At 41.2% G+C, this 17,915-nt stretch overlaps 1 protein-coding gene across 1 annotated transcript; it reads left to right on the top strand.

Annotated features, from left to right (window-relative positions):
* The first annotated feature begins 375 nt into the window (after positions 1 to 375).
* On the top strand, positions 376 to 12,308 carry GEM (GTP binding protein overexpressed in skeletal muscle). Its single transcript, XM_006906815.3, has 5 exons — positions 376 to 615; positions 2,037 to 2,376; positions 8,506 to 8,582; positions 9,332 to 9,536; positions 10,968 to 12,308. The coding sequence occupies exons 1-5, from the start codon at positions 595 to 597 to the stop codon at positions 11,243 to 11,245; spliced, it is 921 nt and encodes a 306-aa protein (XP_006906877.1). The 5' UTR covers positions 376 to 594; the 3' UTR covers positions 11,246 to 12,308.
* The last annotated feature ends 5,607 nt before the right edge of the window (positions 12,309 to 17,915 follow it).

The following is a 17,915-nucleotide window of genomic DNA, read 5'->3' as shown; positions in this document are numbered from 1 at the left end:
CACTTCCGGAGAGAATGTGACAGGAGGCGGGCAGAGGCTATTGTCCTTGCGGAAGATGCAGCTAACACAAGGCCTTACTTCTCAAAGTGGCTGCAGCTCCATCCTAGAGGCTAAAATCTCCGCGAGCCCGTTGATCCCTGTTTTTGGCAAAGCTGGGCTAGCAACTCAAACTCTGCTTCTGTCTCCGTCCTTTATCCCTACAAGCTCGCAAGTGCTTTGCTGGGAAGCGCGATGAAGTGGCATTTAGTGTATTTTTCCATTTCCCTGCGTCCACCTGGTAAAAATAAAATAAATCAAAATAAAGGAACCCGGGACTGAACTGTCGTTATTTTTCAAAAGGGGAGAGAGTCACATGACTGCGAGGAACTGATTTAGCAAGACAGCTGCAACTCGGAGTTTGCTGCAGAGCCGCCCCTAACGGCGGGGGTGCTGACGTCACGGAAAAGCCCCGTGCGGGTAGGCGGGCGGGCGCGCTATAAACCGCCAGGCGGCGGCGGCTGCGGGCGCTACACCGAAGGCAGCTCCGCGGGAGCACCTGCGCTCTGCGGCCCGGGATCCCGGCGGTGACCCGCGCACCGTCGCACTGACACCCAGATGCCCACCTGGCCCAGCCAGGTAAGGGGTCGCTTCTGGACTGGCCCTCCCGCCGCCGCCGGGGGATGATTGGGGAGGGAGTGGGCGTTCCCGGCCCGAAAAACTTTCTATGTTGAGAACTGAACCCCTGGAACATGCTTTCGGCATCTTGGTTTTCCGGGTAGGGCGGAGTTTAAGGTGAAAAGAATGCCATTTGTCATCAGCAGGTTCCTCAGTTCAGTTTAGTAGTAGGAGGGTCACCTCTTCCTACAGACTGAGTGGTCAGAGGGCAGCCCTCAGTGATACTTCATGTTTTTGTTGTATGAATGCAAATGTGCCAACCGAGGCGCTGCTTGTAAAAGTAAAAAACCGGGCGGACATCCTGTCTAGAGGTCGATGTGTTGGAGTGTGGAGCGTGGGGCCAGTGTGGGGAGGGGAGTGTCTGTGCGCTTCTCATTCTCATGAGTGGATCTTACTGATTAAAATGAGAATGCTTCTACTTTATCTCAAGCAGTTTGGGAGAGCGCACCTCCGTGCAAGGGGAGGAGGTCTTGCAAAGGGAAAGTTGTAGCCAAGTTGTTGAATGTCATTTAGGAGAGTCTTTGGCCTTGATTTGCTTCAAGAGGGTGGAAATCTGAGTTAAATTAAAGAACTCTCAGAGCGGATGTCGTTTAATAAGAGTGAAGCATTTTCGCTGCAAATTTGATAGGTCTGAACGTGAGCAGGTCATTTCCCTGCCAGAACAACAAGGCTTGGGGCTGGGATGTTTAAACTGATATCTGTGGGCAAGAGAGCAGAGCTGAGGCATAAACCTTGAACAGAATCCCCACCCACCCCACCCAGTCGCATATAATAGCTTATTCAGGCAGCTAGGGAGCATCAGGGGAACTTTACTAAACATGGAAGTTCCAATAAGTGCTTGTCCAATACAGCCAGGGGGAGTGATGTCATTGCCACGTGTTTCCCACCAAGGCACTAAAGCCCACTGGATGCTAGTGCAGTCAAGAGCCATGTTTAGACAAGAGCAGCGAACCTGGCCTGCTGATCCCCAGCTCCATTAACTCCTTGATTTTCAAGTTGTCTCTGAAGACTGTGGTTCCTTCTGGCTACCTCTGTACCAGCTCTGAGTGGGATCCCAAGGTTTCCTTGAGGATGGAGGAACCTCAAGGCCAGTGGGTGATGCTAACGGTATTTTTTTTCTCTGCAGATGCCAGTGTGCCTGAGGAGCTGAGTACTAATTGTGTGTGTGTGTGTGTGTGCGCTCGCGCGTGCGTGTGTGTATGTGTGTGAGACTAGTTGAAAGCCTAGATTTGGGGACTGTTTCATTGGTGTTCCTTATGTTAGGACTCTTTGGGTCTCACCCCATCTAATAGAATATCACTGATGACTAACTGTGTGTTTTAGCCTCCTGAGCGCTTGCTCATGCTTACTAATGCTAACATCTTGGCTGCTTTGCTCTTCAGGACCCAATGATGACTCTGAATAATGTCACCATGCGCCAGGGCACTGTGGGCATGCAGCCACAGCAGCAGCGCTGGAGCATCCCAGCCGATGGCAGGCATCTGATCATTCAAAAAGAGCCCTATCACTACAGCCACCGCAACCATCACTCTGCTGCCCCTGAGGACCACTGCCGCCGGAGCTGGTCCTCCGACTCCACGGATTCAGTCATCTCCTCTGAGTCAGGGAACACCTATTACCGGGTGGTGCTGATAGGGGAGCAGGGGGTGGGCAAGTCCACTCTGGCCAACATCTTTGCCGGTGTGCATGACAGCATGGACAGCGACTGTGAAGTTCTGGGAGGTAGGTGGCCCAGCCCCAGTGGGCTTCTGTCCATCAGCAATTGTCCAGGCAGAAAGAACAAGTAGGTGGGTCATTTATCTGCAGAGCTGGGAACTGTGATTATGCATTCTTGGCCCCGGCTGGGGAGCTGAGTCCCCGGAAAAGCCCTGGCACAGGCCTGCGGGACAAGAAAATGAAAATGCTCATAGATAAAACCTGGGCTAGAATGGGAATGCCTTAGATTCCAGTTCTAAAGGGACTGGGGGACACTGATTAAAGAGAGCAGAACCAGTTGGACTGGCTCTCACCTCTGGCTTTTGCCAACTCCAACCTGGATCTTTCAAGAGCTCAGTGTAGACACAGCTTTTTTTTTTTTAATGGTTATACCTAAAACAGATTTGAAAAACTGCTTCATTAGTTTATTTCCACCAATATTAGAATCTTCTGAAGGTGTAAAATAGTTTAAAATCTGTATTGGTAATATTGAAATAATATAATATTTTAAAATATTTTGAATTATAACGATGATACATATGTTTGTATAGTCTTACAGTTTTTAAAGATAATTTTCCCTGTACAGTCTCATTTAAAATATTATTTAAGCACTGCCTATTTCCAAAACTGATTTGAGGTGACATAATTTCCAAAATGCATTTATGTTTCGAACACATGTAAAACATAGCATTATATTGTGAGAAATGATACGAAGATCCTACTAGTCAATGGCATTCATACAGTGTCTTTTGCCACAGCCTCCATCTTAGCATGCATGACCAGGGTGGCTGCATGTCCCTATTTGCAGCTGTAGAAATGAAGAAAGAACCTTCCAGTTCTTGCCCAAGTGGCATGGTCTGTCCGTACTCTCGGTTGCGACTCACAGCTGAATAACAGACTTCTAGAGTAGAAAGTCACCTTAGTGGTGACTTGGTTCTGCCCTGTACTTGCTGCGTAGGAATCCTGCTCCTTCCTCAGGACTGTCTGCCCACTTCCACTAAGCGTTTATTCTTCTAGACTGTCTCCAGTGGCTGGCAGTTCACTGCTTCATAAGGCAGCTCCCGAACTGGTCTGTAAATGATGATTCATTGATAGAACATCGATTTCTCCTCTCACATTGGAATCTCAGGAATGATAGCTAAGCAAGAGTCAACGGAGAGATATGTTGTACAATTGCTTTTCTCTTTCATTGTAAGGGCTGGTGAATGGCTGTCACTGTTGGAGAAAGGGAAGAACTAATATCTAGAATGCTCATTTGGAATGGGAGAGGGACTTTATTGGGTGCCCTATATTTGCTACAGTTTATTTTGGTGCTCACAAAATTTCTATACTCAAATGAGTGAACTGAGTTTCAGGGATACCAAGTGGCTTATCTAGAATCACCTACTGGGTTAGCTGGGATTCGAACTCAGGGTTTTATCATTTTAGTTTAGCAGTGCTCTCATTCTACTGTTGGTGGGGAACTTGCTATGTGCCAGGACTGTGCTAAGTAGTTCCAATCATTTTTTTAGATAATTCTCACAAAAATTAAACCAGTTTGGCACTTAATATTCTTATTTTACAGGTGAAGAAATCGAGGCTTATGAAGTCAGATGACTTTCACAGGGTGAAAAAGCTAGTCTATGGTATGGCCAGGATTCAAACCTAGTCGTGATTGAACCCACATCCTGTGTTCCTTCATTGTACCCTGCAGCCCTTGGATTTAACATCCAAATGCTGTTAAGTATGACAGCACTTTCTGCTGTGTTTGGTCACATGCCTGGCTCTCTGGTCCCCAGTGATGAATAAGATATGGCATGACCTCTTAGGAAGTAGCTGAGTGTCAATGGCTAAATTCAGAGCAGGCCAAAATTCATAATGACCTTAAGTAACAATTAAGTGCTTTGGAGATTGACATAAGAAAGTGATCAATTGGGAGTTTCTGTTTATTTTTTTAAGAGGGAGGAATTGAAAAAGTTAGTGGATAGCAGACTTTCAAAAGTGTTTGTCGATTAGAGTGGAGTGGTATCTGTGTAGAGGGTGGTATCTCCATAGACTAACTCGTATCTGGGATTTAGGAAGGCAGGGAAACCTCTGTTTAAGGTGGGTGGAGAGGAGACTCCTTTCCTTGTCTCTTCAAGTAGGGAATCTTTGACAACAAGAAGCTTCTCAGGTGACCCATCCTATCTAATGTGTCCTATTAGAGTAACTTAATTTATACAGACTAGGATTAATCCCTTATCTGTAGGTGGCTATAGGAATCACTGGGTGGCTTTATGTTTCCCAGAGGAGGGTTTTCCAAGGCACACACCTACATCGTTTTTTTTTTTCAGCATTAACCGACTATCAGAAAAAAAATGACACAATACTCTCATCATTATTTTTCCTAATAAAGATGAATGTTATATAGTTATATTGCAATAATCTTATGACTGTGTACACATTTAATGCTGTTCATTCATTTATTCATTTATTCTTCATCCCTGAACAGTTACTGAACATATAACATGGAACTTGGTGAAGCATTGTGGGACACGTAGAGTTGTGGGGCTTCTTCCCTACAGATGCTTACAATCTACGCAGTAGAGATCAGATATACACCAACTATAATTCAAGATAAGGTGTGATGAGTGTCTTGAAAGAAGCACAAGGACAGTGCTGTGGGAATTCAGAGGAGAAAATATTACTTCTGGCTGTAGAAAGCAGAAAAGGGTGAATAGAAAAGGTGGTCTCTGAGCTGGACTCTAAGGATTTGGAAGCCCTGAGATAGGCAAGAAGGCACTGTACATGCACACAGGAAGTACCGAAATGAGCCACTGGACTTACAGTCTGATGATGTGGGTTTGGACTCCAGCTCTGACACTGACCTAGTTGGATGCTCTTGGATGAGATACACTCCTCAAGCTTCTGCATTTGTAAAATAGGGATAATACCTACTTGGTAGGGTACTAAGAGGATTAAAGGAGATAACATGTATTAAGCATGTAGCATAGTGCCTGGCACATAGCAAGTACAAAACAAACATTAGTTAGAGCTAATTCTGAATCAACCATTTTCTTTCCCTGGGCTTATCTTTCAAAACTGATACTTTTGATTGCTTGAAGTCCCCATCCACTTTGGTCACTCTTAACTGGGGCCCAGTGAGATACAAAGAGGAGACATGAGCCTCCAGAGGAGAGAGGACAGTGTTCTTAGAGCAGGTGTTCCTTCCAGGGTTCCTTGGGATCCATGGGGCTATGAAAGCCACAAGCCATTGAGAGGTTTTGGGGAGAGGGATGCTGGGGCCTTGGAACTTTTGAAGAGCTGCAGGAGCCGATTCCAGCATGTAGAGAACACCTGTGCAGGTTCCACACATAGCACTTGAGTTAGTCTTGGGCAAGAGGGTCCTTCAAGTGCAATAGGGGTCACATGAGGAAAGACAAATGAAGTACACTAGCCCAGCGAAAATGGCTAGTGACCATAATCACCCAATCATAGAAACTCCATCCTGCCCCAGCAGAATGGTCTCTCTTGATATACAGAGTGTGAATGTACATCCCCAGCCTTTATCAAGAGCAGTGGGGAAATGAGGATTTCCCCAGACCCAGGTTACAAGCCCATGGGCCTCAACCCTTTCTCCACACATGTTAACCCAGGGCAAATTTCAAAGGACTCTTCTAGAATTTTATTTCTTTTATCTCCCCTCTCTTCACCTGATTAGCACCTGAAAAAGCTAAAGGGTGAGTGACTAGGGAAGAAGAGAATCTAGAACTTTGACTGCAGGCAGGCAGTCCCTCTCCTGCCTGTGGAAGGCTGTCAAGCAGGATCTTCGTGTGCTTTGTGTGCTTGTATGTAGCCAGAGGCCAGGTGTGGGGTTTGTATATGCACAAAGCAGGGTGGAGATGTATTGTTTTAGGCTCTGGAGTTTCCAACACAATTTTCGGGCAGAAGTAAATCTGGACAGAATGATCCTGTCAGGAACTTTCCAGAACAGCAAAACACTTTGGCTCTACTTTCACACTGTCCTTAGTCTGTTTTTATCTTTGGCCTTATTCTGATCTTACTTAAACCAAGAGAAAGTTTGTTTGCTTTTCTCCTTAGCTATTGGAATACAGTATGTTTGTATTCGAACTTTTGGTGATTCAAGGGAGTCCCTTGAACATGCTTTTGAGTGATGGGCTGAGTACAGAGAAAGTGCTTTTGTGAGTTTTCTGAGTGCAGGGAGAGCTTTCAGAGAAAAGAGAAAAAACTTCGAGCAGTCAGCCCCGCACCTCCTCATCTGCTTAGGCTCTGATTTCTACAACCATTTGGTTCTATAAATTTGCCTGTTGAGGTCATGAGGCCTTACTCTCTAGTAAGCCAAATTATACGTCCCACTGTGATCCTATTCATGCTGAATATTGTGGAAGGCAAACATGATAGGCATAATAGATTTTTAATGTCCCAATGGGGCATTAAAAATCACCACTGATTAGAAGAATGATACCTAAAGGAGGTGGGGAAGCAGACAGAAACACAGAGCCATCCCTGGTTAACTTCTCATTTGTTCATGTTTTTCCTTTCTTTCCCAGTTCCTAGATGAAGAAACATTAAACCAGGAACAATGCTTTTTAGAAACTCCTCACTATTACAAAACAAGAATGTCCTGGTTCCCCCTGCATAGCGCTCTTAAGCTAGGATTTACTTATAGTAGAAAATGCCAAGTATGGCAAGAGCCAACTGCCTCCATCTGAAGAAGTGATAACGGCTAACATTTACTGCATTTCTACTTTGTATCCAGGCTTAATATATGTAATTGTTACACAGCCCTAAGGCATGGATACTCTTATCAATCGCACTTCACAGATGAAGAAACTGAGGCCCAGAGAGCTTAAATAAGTGATCCACAGCCGCCTGGTTAATAGGGAATGGCACTCAGATTCCAATTTAGGTTTGCTTGTGCTCAGTTGTAATGCTGTATGTATTATTCATTCATTTGATAAGTATTTACTGAGCATTTGCAATATACCAGACACTGTCCTGGGTGCTGGAGGTTATAGCAGTGAACAGAACAGATGCAAATCTCTGCCTTAACATTCTAGGGGATGAGAGGGTCAAAAAATAATACAATAAGTAAGTTCAGTGGATTGCATGTTAGATGGGGGTAGGTGCAACAAAGAAAAATAAAGCAGGGAAGGGAGTAAGGAATATTAGGAGGGATGAAGTATTGCAATTTTAAATAAATGGTCAGGGAATACCTTCCCCAAAAGGAGGTAAGGGAACAAATCTTCTGAATATTTGAGGGAACAGATTCTAGGCAAAAGGAACAGCAAGAAAAATGATTTCAAAAGTCATTATGAAAATTATGTTTCAAATGATGAAATTCAAAACAGGAAATCTCATTGTGAAAATAGAGTAGGGATGGGCCCACTTGTCTGGAGTTGATGGAATCCTTCTTGTAAAAATCCGAGTTAATTCAATCTCTGTCTGCCCGATTTTCCTGGGCTCGAGTTGCTCTGGCTCATTGCACTGTGTTCACCCTTCATCTACACCTGACCTGGGCTCAAGTGCAGAGAGGAAAGTTTCCATTACCACGTAGAGAGCTGAAGGCTGCACTTCTGCTGTACTTAAGATAGAAAAAGAAGCCTGTTTATGCCTAGGGAACTGTATTTTTTTTTTTTTCAGGAAGAAAGTTTCAGCCGAAACAGAGATAGTCTCAAGATTTGTTTTCTTGCATGTCTCAAAAGAAATGTCTCTGAGCTCAAAGTTGCTGAAATTGCCAGTGAATGTTCAGTAATCACCCAACTGCAAGGTGCAGTGGATTTCCATGTAAGGCTTACGAACGGGGCTTACAGTGCCACTGGACAGTTAGTGTTTTTTCATGGCATCAGAGCTTGAATCTGAGTCAAAAACTCTACAGTGAGTTTATACTCAAATGATTTTCCTAAATGAAAGGTTTAAGAATGAGGAAAATGAATGCCTTTCGTTTAGTGATACACATTCAACAAACTTAGGCATTCCACTTAGTAAGTAGTGGAGGAATATTCGTAGAATGTTGTTGAAGGTGATAAAAATTAGCAACTTGCCTTTGTCTACATTTATATAATTAATTGCTTATTTGGCACATTTATTTTCTAGGATGATTTTCTACATGACTGTCTTATATAAAAGTTTTTATCTATTTGCTTGACTCCAATACCACTGTGCTTTCTTTTCTAGAAGATACATATGAGCGAACACTGATTGTGGATGGGGAAAGTGCAACAATCATACTCCTGGACATGTGGGAAAATAAGGTATACAGAGCCCAGAGCGCTCTATAAATTCCTTCAGGGTTTGCCTTCCAACAGACTGTTCGATGCAAGAATGACCTTGCCCTTTTTGGTGTTCCAGATGAGGCAGGCTCATTTTCTTGATTAAAAGCTTTTATTTTTGAAGTATGACACTGTTCTAAGGAACAGGTGATTCACAAATGAGCTCTGAATAACAAGCAAGTTGCAGTGATTTGCTCTTATTCTGTTCAAAAATACAAAAAAAAATATTTGTTTTAGGGAAGGTGCCAGCAAGTATGAATGATAATTTTAAACTGTATAAAACCATATTACTTGAAGTTGACATTCTCAATACTAGTCTTCAACATTTGATTTTTAAAGATGTTGGGCTTCTGTGCATATGTGCTAGACTTTTTATTTATTGAGAACCTTCCTATTCTCATGAAAGAATTCTTAATTTTATCACTTGGGATGGGCAAAAGGTTTTTTTGGAAGTCAGATAAGGCTCATTTTCAGTAGTTTAGATAGAAATTGAAAATAATGTTTGGCAGAGCCATTGTGTACTTTATTAAGTCAAGCTGTAGGAGGAATTGGACAGTAAAAGCCTTTTGGCATAAGTACTTTAGGGTCTGGCAGGCATTATGGGAGTTAGAATAAGTTTTCTTCCTTTCTCACATCAGCAAGGGTATTTTGGATACATGTATTGTTTCTTTGTAAATTGATGCCTCATTTACTAGGCCAACCTGTGCTCATGGAAGATCTTATTTCATTAGGGGGAGAACGAATGGCTCCAAGACCACTGCATGCAAGTCGGTGATGCCTACCTGATCGTCTACTCCATCACAGACAGAACCAGCTTTGAGAAGGCATCTGAGCTACGAATCCAGCTCCGCAGGGCCCGCCAGACAGAGGACATTCCTATTATTTTGGTTGGCAACAAAAGTGACCTGGTGCGATGCCGGGAAGTGTCTGTTTCAGGTAAGAGGAGTGGTGCTAATGGCATAGAAACAATCTCTGGTTCGCCTGCATTTTCTTTCAAACAGGTGTTCTTCACTTCCTCTTTCATGAAGCTGGATTCATTAAAATGCTACATGGAGTTTTATATATACTCTGAGAATCCTACATTCCTATTAGGTCATCTCTGTGCTGGGTGCTGCTCCCTCATCCATCTTGTCTACCTGCAGGATTCCAATCTCCCCACCCACAAGGGTTTCCCTGGGATTCTTTTAGGGAAGAGATCATGCTCAGGGCTTTACTGGCAGTTCCCAACCTTTTTTCCTGCTTCCTTCTATTCTCTAGGGAGATCTCAAGAGTTCAGGGAAGTGGAAGTAGCATCTTCATCCAAGAAGGATGGGAATTCTGATTTAAGGGAACTGTGGTGAAGAGTTTTATTGAGGATAAGTATTCTACTCTGGCTGCCTCTATTTCCTGTAGACCCTAGAAACCCTCCTCACCCCTCACCCTTTGCATCCTAAATTTCAATTAAGACATCAGTTTGATGATGTCACACACATTTTTTTTCACATTTAGTTTAGGCGTAATTCCTTTATACTGAGTGGATACCCAAGTGCTTTGCCAGACTCTGCTCAAGAGAAAAGAAACATTAAAGACTTAATGGACACAATTAGTTTGGGAATGTCTTACTCTTAAGTGTCTACAGTGATCACTTTTTCAAATCAAAACTTGGACACATGATTATTAAACACAATGGAACATTTGAAATTGGGACTTTTTCAGAAAAGCTTGTTTGTATAGTTTTCTGTAATTGAATCATATATTTGTGATGTCTTCAAATTTTTTTCAAAATTTCTCATCAAAACTTAAAAAAATAGTTTTTTGAGAGGAGAGCCATGTAGTAGCATTCTTATTTTCAGTTCAGGAAGCTGAGTCAGAGGAGAGTTAAGAATATAATACTGAGAATAAAGCAGGCCTGGATTCACATCTGCCATTTACTGGCTTTGTGCACTCCCTCAGGTGTTTAAAAGATCGCCCTCCCCTCAAGTTTCTTCATCTATCTGTAAAGGATAATGTATTTTTCAAGACTGTTGTGAGCATTAAGAAATGTTTATAAAGCAGTTACTAGCACATAGTAAGTGCAATAAATAAAGTTATGGTTTTTACTGTTATAATAAATCTTACTATATTCGATGAACTAGGACCTTCACACAGTGAATTTGGTAGGCCAGATCTAAAGCCCATCTCTCCAGCTTCTAGGAATCTTCCTGTGAGACTCTTTGCTTCTATTTATGTCCTGAGAGGACATGTTGCCTCCTATATTCATTCATCGCCCGTGATACTCATTACCTTGAGGACCATTTAAAGTCAGCAGTCCTCCAACTTAGCTATGTATGGTGTGGTATCATACTCTGCTGCCCCTCTGACTTTCTTCTCTCCTTCTCCCCTTCCCAGAAGGGAGAGCATGTGCTGTGGTGTTCGACTGCAAGTTCATTGAGACCTCTGCGGCTGTCCAGCACAACGTGAAGGAGCTGTTTGAGGGTATCGTGCGGCAGGTCCGCCTTCGGCGGGACAGCAAAGAGAAGAATGAGCGGCGGCTGGCCTACCAGAAAAGGAAGGAGAGCATTCCCAGGAAAGCCAGGCGCTTCTGGGGCAAGATTGTGGCCAAAAACAACAAGAATATGGCCTTCAAGCTCAAGTCTAAATCCTGCCATGACCTCTCGGTGCTCTAGGCACCCAGAGCCACCCAGATGTCCCCCTGATGGATGTCGTTGAGGGCCATTGGGACTGATAATCTATATTAGATTGGATCCTTAAGTATTGTTAGGTGTGGCTTCCCCTAGTACAGCTGGGAATTGTGTTACCCTCATGGGCAACAAAATGCATGGGAAATGAAAGATCTTTGTAAAGAGTCAATATTTATTTACAGGAAAAGCCTGATCTTGCTACTTGAATACCCAAGACTCATTAGAGGATGTGTTTGGTGTTCACATGTGTTTCCTCTCTCCTTTGGATAGTAGAGAATTGAAACCCACAATAGAATGCCTAGAACAGTAACTTTTCATTATTAAAATTTTTTCCAGTGTTCTGATATGTGAATTTGAGGCCAATGGGTCATAAACAAATACAGGAACACATCAAAGGGTTTATTTAAAGGAGGGAGAACTTTCTTTGTATCTTACATTCTAGGACTGAAGAACTGGGCTTGTCATGATTATGACTATTATCGCTCCATCAAGCTGTGAAAAGAAATGATGGACCTTGCTGGAAACTAAAGCTTAGCTAACAATTCTTGTTCAATGCTCACAGCTGGGAACCAAAAATTTGTAGAATTGGGAACTCATACATAGGTTTATGGGTTTAAAAATTATATCTTTACTTTTGTGTCTTATTATTTTTTATTCAGGGGAAATTATTTTAATCAAATTCTATTTAGTCGAACCACCTTTTGTGTTTCATTATTTTTTAAATCATAGGGCCATCATAAAAATATTTTTAAAATCTAAGTTAATGATAACCTAGAGTGCAAAATGCCAAATTTAAAAATATAATCAAAGGTCTGAATTTTTATAAAATACAAAACATAAATACTTATAATACTTTGAGTTAACTCTTATATGCCACAGCTCTGCTCTATTTATTGTTATTTTGCAAAATAATATCATTTGATAAACATATCTATGACATATTTCTTAATAAGAAAAATGTCCATTTTATTACCATTTTCTATCTTTTTCAGAATATGTAAATTTTTACCTCTATGTCTTTTAATAAATAAAATCTTTGAAAAAAAAAGACATTCTTAAATGTTTTTTCTCCCCAACCAAGATGATTATAATTACATGTTTTGATATAGCTTTTAGAATAAGCACATTCTAAAGAAATATACTTATTATTTTACTTCTTTTTATTAGCAATAGTCCAGTCTTTATCTGTTTTAAAAAGTATCCTTCACGTCTCTTCTTGCAACCAGGATTCACAGTAATGCAAAGTTATTTTTGGCAGATACAATCGGGAAATATTTGGGGTCATCTAAATTCTAAGTTGTAGTAAAAGCCAGGTTGATGTTTTACTTTGGTTTGGCAAATTCTGGCTGAACAGATGTGTCTTGCTTTGCTCCCTGAAGGCTCACGGTCCTAAGCTTGACTAAAGCATTAGAGGAAATTATAAAGGATTACAAGAAAAAAAAGAAAACTGATGATTTTTAGCCTAAGATCTATACAGGCAAGGCTTTAACCAAATTCTCCTCTCTGACATTAATACAGTTTGACGTTAATCGTGTGGCATCTAGCCAATGGCAGTGTGTAACTGTTTTGCTGGAATGGAATTTCCTGGTGTTTCTCTTTCACATCTTCTCTGGCTCCTACATATGCCCTCTTTCATTCTCACCTCTTTGTCTTCCTGAGTTTGTAATCTGACATACACTAATAGTGAAAATCGTGGGGCCTCACGTATTGACTAAAGTAACACAGTTTTAAAAGATGTCTCTTCTCTGCTTTCTTGGGCCTTTTTCCTGCTTTTTCAAGGTTGAGAGCAAAGGTTCCCACATCTGTACTCTTTGCATCTTTGAATTGATCAAGGAAACAGTACAGGGAAGTGAGAAGAGTAATGATTCAGGTTACACACAGACTTGGGCTGAATTTTGCAGGGTCAATTACATGAGTATATATTTGGAGTAGTTAAAATTTAAACTTTTCTAACCATCAGTTTTCTCATCCCCAAAATGGGCTTGCTAATAACATCTACCTTGTAAGGTGGTTGTGAAATTGACATCTTTTAATCTGCCAAACCATAAGGAGCTCAAGTGATATTAGTTTTCATTGTCACATGTCTTCCATTATGCATAAAATAGAGTTAGTTTTTCATGTCTACTTCCCCAATTGGAATGGAAACTCCTTAAAATCAGCAACCACTACTTTTTTCCTTTTCATCCTTCTACTCATGTCAGTGCGGTGCCTTTCATGTACTGGGACTTTCATAGTATTTCTTTTTGAATAGACCCTTTCAATGGCTGTGAGGTTGGCAGGCCATTTTATAGCAACCAAATTCAGGGAGATAAGTGACTTGTCCAAGTTCATTCAGATGTTAAATAACTAGGTCAGGACTGGTGTCCAGATGGGCCTCAGAGTCATTTGCATATTTTAGTATCTAAAACTTTCCTATAGACACAGCCCTTTTTATCCCATGTACTACCACACATACCACATACCACACACATACACAAATCACATGCATATCACACAGCCTTCCACACAGCACACATATATAACATATATAAAGCAAACACAGCACACAAACATCCCACACTATAGACATCCCGCATGCCACATATGTGCCCATACATCCCATAACACATACACACACAGACACACACACACACACACCCTACCCATACACATTATCTACACTATTCTCTGTTCTCACAGATTCCTCATTTATTTCACACCTTCTCAGTCAATGGCCAACAGTTTCCATACCTCCCAAGCTTAAGGGCATGTTCAGGATTGTCACACCAATGCTACCTCAACTTGAGCCAGGGCAGGACAATTTAGATCACATTCTAACTTGAGAGGTGTCCCTGAGAGGTGTTTTTGTTTAAGAGCTACAGTTCTGGAGTCAAACAGAGCTGGTTGCAATCTGATTTCATCACCTACTAGGTGTGTGACCAAGAGTAACTTCCTTATCCTCTCAACCTGTTTTCTCATCTGTGATGTGAGGATAACAATGCCTACTTCACAGGGGTGTGGTGAAGATAATGTGGGACCTGGAAAAGTGTAAGTTATCATCCCAGGAAAATGCTTCCACTTCTACCCTAATGCAGCATTCACGCTTTCATTTGCTCATGCATTCTTCAGACGTTACTGGGCATCCAGGCACTGTCAGGTGCTGGGAATGATGTTCTGGTTCTCAGAGCCCTTGACAGTAGTAAATTTGTCCTGAAAAGAAAGTGGTATTGGACATAGGAAAAAAATGAAAAAAAAAAAAAAAAAACAACCCACACCAACAAAACCACTCAAAGATTATACTTGGAAAGGACTGGATTTGCTGTCATTAGATAAAATTCAAATGGAGGAAATAATATTATTAAAATGATTGAATTTGATGCAGAAAAATAAATTGGGCTATTTAAAAAAAGTCCATTTTGGAGAAGTGGGAGCATTGGAGAAAGGTTGGTTTTTAAGCATCTTACATTTTCGCTTACTAATACATGAACTTTTCAATACAAGAAAAGAGGTAGATGATATGAATTCACTTGGCTAAATTTATGGAGCTACTGCTTGTGCAAAGTTCTATGGAGAATGCCTGATGGGAGAAGGCGGTTTTGCCATTAAAAATCTTATGATATAATTAAGACTTAGCTTGTAACATAGTTGTAAAATAGCAGCTAGAAGCAAGCATTTTGTTGAATGATGACAACTACACAAAAACCTAAAATATGATGTAGACAATACAAAGGGCCAGCAGAGATCTGTAAAATAAGGCAGTTGGAATCTGAGTGGGAAAAAGGATTCCCTACTTGACTGGTGCAATCAGGATGTCTTCTTGGAGGAAGTAGCATTGAGCTACTTTGATCTTGAAGACTACTCAAGATTTCCATGGGTAGAGTTGGTTGAAGGAAAGAAAAAGGGAGAGGTTGGTCTGTGTAAAGAAAATAAGATGAGCGAGGGCACGGAGGCAAGAAAGAAAAATCTGTTTAGAAAAATGAGAGAAGTCCAATTTGGCCAGGACTTTCTAGGAGGTGGTTAAGTAGAGTGGTTAAATGTAGGAGGCTTAGAGTCAGATAGACATAGTTTCAAATTCTTACTTATTGGATGTAATGGGTTGAATTGTGTCTTTCTCTCCTTCCCCCCTCTTATGTCCACCTTAAAATGTGACCTCATTTGGAAATCGGGTCTTTGTAGATGTCATTAGTTAAAGATCCTGAATGAAATCATCTTGGATTTAGGGTGGGCCTTTGTAAGAGAAAAGAGAGATTTGGACACAGAAGAGATATACAAGGAGAAAGGCTGTGTAAAGACAGAAGCAAAGATTGGAATGACACAGTTGCAAGCACAGGATTGTCTGGTATGCCTGGGACCACCAGCAGCTGAGCTGAGTATGGCTGAGTATGGCTTACCGACAAGGTAAGTATGGCTTACCGACATTTGATTTTAGATTTCTAGCCTCCAGAACTGCAAGAGAATTAATTTCTGTTGTTTTAAGCCACCAAGTTTAAGGTAATATCAGGAAATGAAATACATTGGGTTATTAAGGGCAAGTTACTTAGCCTCTATATGCCTCAATTTCTTTATCAAAAAACAAAGATAATACCCATCTCAGAGGATTATCATGAGGATTAAATGTAAAGGATTTAATTTATTGTCTAAGAGGTAGAGAGAAAGTAACCAGAAAATAAGTTGGAGAGCAATTGTAGAATATGTTGATTTGCAGGCTGAGAAGTATGGATTTGCTTCGGAAGGCAATGTGTATGCACTCAGATATTTCCAAACAGGGATATGACAGATTGAGTGGCACTGTTTCTGAACACCACTGAAGAGAGCTGAGCTGGTGGGAACCAGAAGGCATAAGACCCTCTGGGAGGAGCTGGTGAAGAAGTCATCAGAATACCTAGCCTAGCGTACTGGGTAACGTGCTCCTGGCAGGGGGAAGGATGTCGATCATGGGAGAAGCCTCCCTCAGAAAGTCCATTTGATGTGCTCGTTGGACTTACAGAGAGTACATATCTGGCAGTGTTAAAAGTTTTGAACAAGGAGAATTCACAAAGCAATGAGGACTGATGCCTATAACAGCCAGATAGCAGTGCATATGGCAGCGAGAGAAAGGCAGCAGAGTGGGACAGACTCAAGTATTAGCTGAGGCCCTGATTACAAGATTACCTTGGATTCTGACTTTGTGACTTCCTAGGAAACAGCCATGAAATGTCAAGAGACCCTAAACTATAAGCAAGTGTCAGTCTAACTGTTAGGGAAATAAGGAATTTAATATTATATACCTGATTTTCTTGTAATGTGGTTAGGGAAAAATGTGTGAAAATCAAGGACCTAGATTTGAAGTTTTTAGCAAAGGAATACTGTTGTCTGCACAGGTGACTCTGCATGTGCATGCATGTATGTGTGCATAGTGCCTGAGTGTGTGTGTGTATGTGTGTGCATGTGTGTGTACATATGAGTGCATGTTGGGGAGGGGAAAGAGAGGGCCTCCAGTTAAAGGAAATGTAGAGTTCCTTATTTATTTAAGTTCTACCAAGGAAATGGTGTAATCAAGAGGTGTGTACCATTTCTGAAACTCAAGACAAGTGGTAATTTAAGTGGGATTGTGGTCAAAACAAAAATGTGCCTGCGTCTTCTGTTGTACTGAGGTTTTTAATAACTTGCTGAGAAGATTTTAGAAAAATTGAAATGCAGGAGGACTGAGAAGTACTCTCGCTAGTATCGCCCAGAGGTCCCAAGGCAGTTGTTTGACTTGGAGAGATCTAGCTGCCTTGTGGTAATTTGGAAGAGTTTTGGAAGGCACTTTCTTGAAGAGTATTTGCAGTTTTACACACATATACATTTATATATACCTACATACCTATATTTACATATGTATGTGTACACACATGCACACACACAGTACTTAAATTTACATATGTGTGCACACACAGTATACATACACCTGCACCTATATTTACATATACATGCATGCATATACATCTACATACATATATAAGAACCTATATTTACATATATATGTGAACACACATGCACACACACATACTTACATTTACATATATGTACACACATGTATACATACATATGTACCTACATTGCACGTATGTGTGTGCATGCAGTATACATACAGACCTATATTTGCACATATATGTGCTCACACAGTATACATATAATACGTACCTATATTTGCACATATAGGTATGCACACAGTATACATACATACCTATATTTACATATGTATGTGTCCATACATGTATACATGCATATCTATTTATATTTACATATATATATATATGTACTCACACACATGTATTTACACCAGCCTCATTTAAAGACAGGGGATAATAGTAGTAGAGATAGAAGATGTTTTAAAATGACTATCTGATGAGGGAATTATAGCCCTCATGTGAATGCTGGCAAAGGACACCTTATCAGAAGCACCCAAAGACACGGAACAAGAGCAAGAGTGTGAATGTCAGAGAAGAGCCAAGGCTCAGAGCTGTGAAGAATGCAGCCCCAGCAGTCAGTCAGCTCTTAGTTAACTAAAATATGCAATCAGGTATACTTGAAAAGAGTAATTTCTTTTTTTGTAAACATCAGGCCAGACAAGGCAATGAGGTAGGAGTGGACATCTTACTAAAAATTGAAAGGAAATGTCCTTGTGATTGCTTTATTTTATTATGAGATGGAG

This window comes from Pteropus alecto, unplaced genomic scaffold, assembly GCF_000325575.1.
Source record: "Pteropus alecto unplaced genomic scaffold, ASM32557v1 scaffold51, whole genome shotgun sequence".
Lineage (NCBI taxonomy): Eukaryota > Metazoa > Chordata > Mammalia > Chiroptera > Pteropodidae > Pteropus > Pteropus alecto.
This window is presented reverse-complemented; position numbering and strand designations above follow the sequence as displayed.

Bases quoted from the DNA above. Each gene is read 5' to 3' on its own strand.
- GEM (XM_006906815.3), top strand. From the start codon at position 595: ATGCCCACCTGGCCCAGCCAG. The intron at 616-2,036 runs GTAAGGGGTCGC...TTTGCTCTTCAG, and splicing joins TGCCCACCTGGCCCAGCCAG to GACCCAATGATGACTCTGAA. The intron at 9,537-10,967 runs GTAAGAGGAGTG...TCCCCTTCCCAG, and splicing joins CCGGGAAGTGTCTGTTTCAG to AAGGGAGAGCATGTGCTGTG.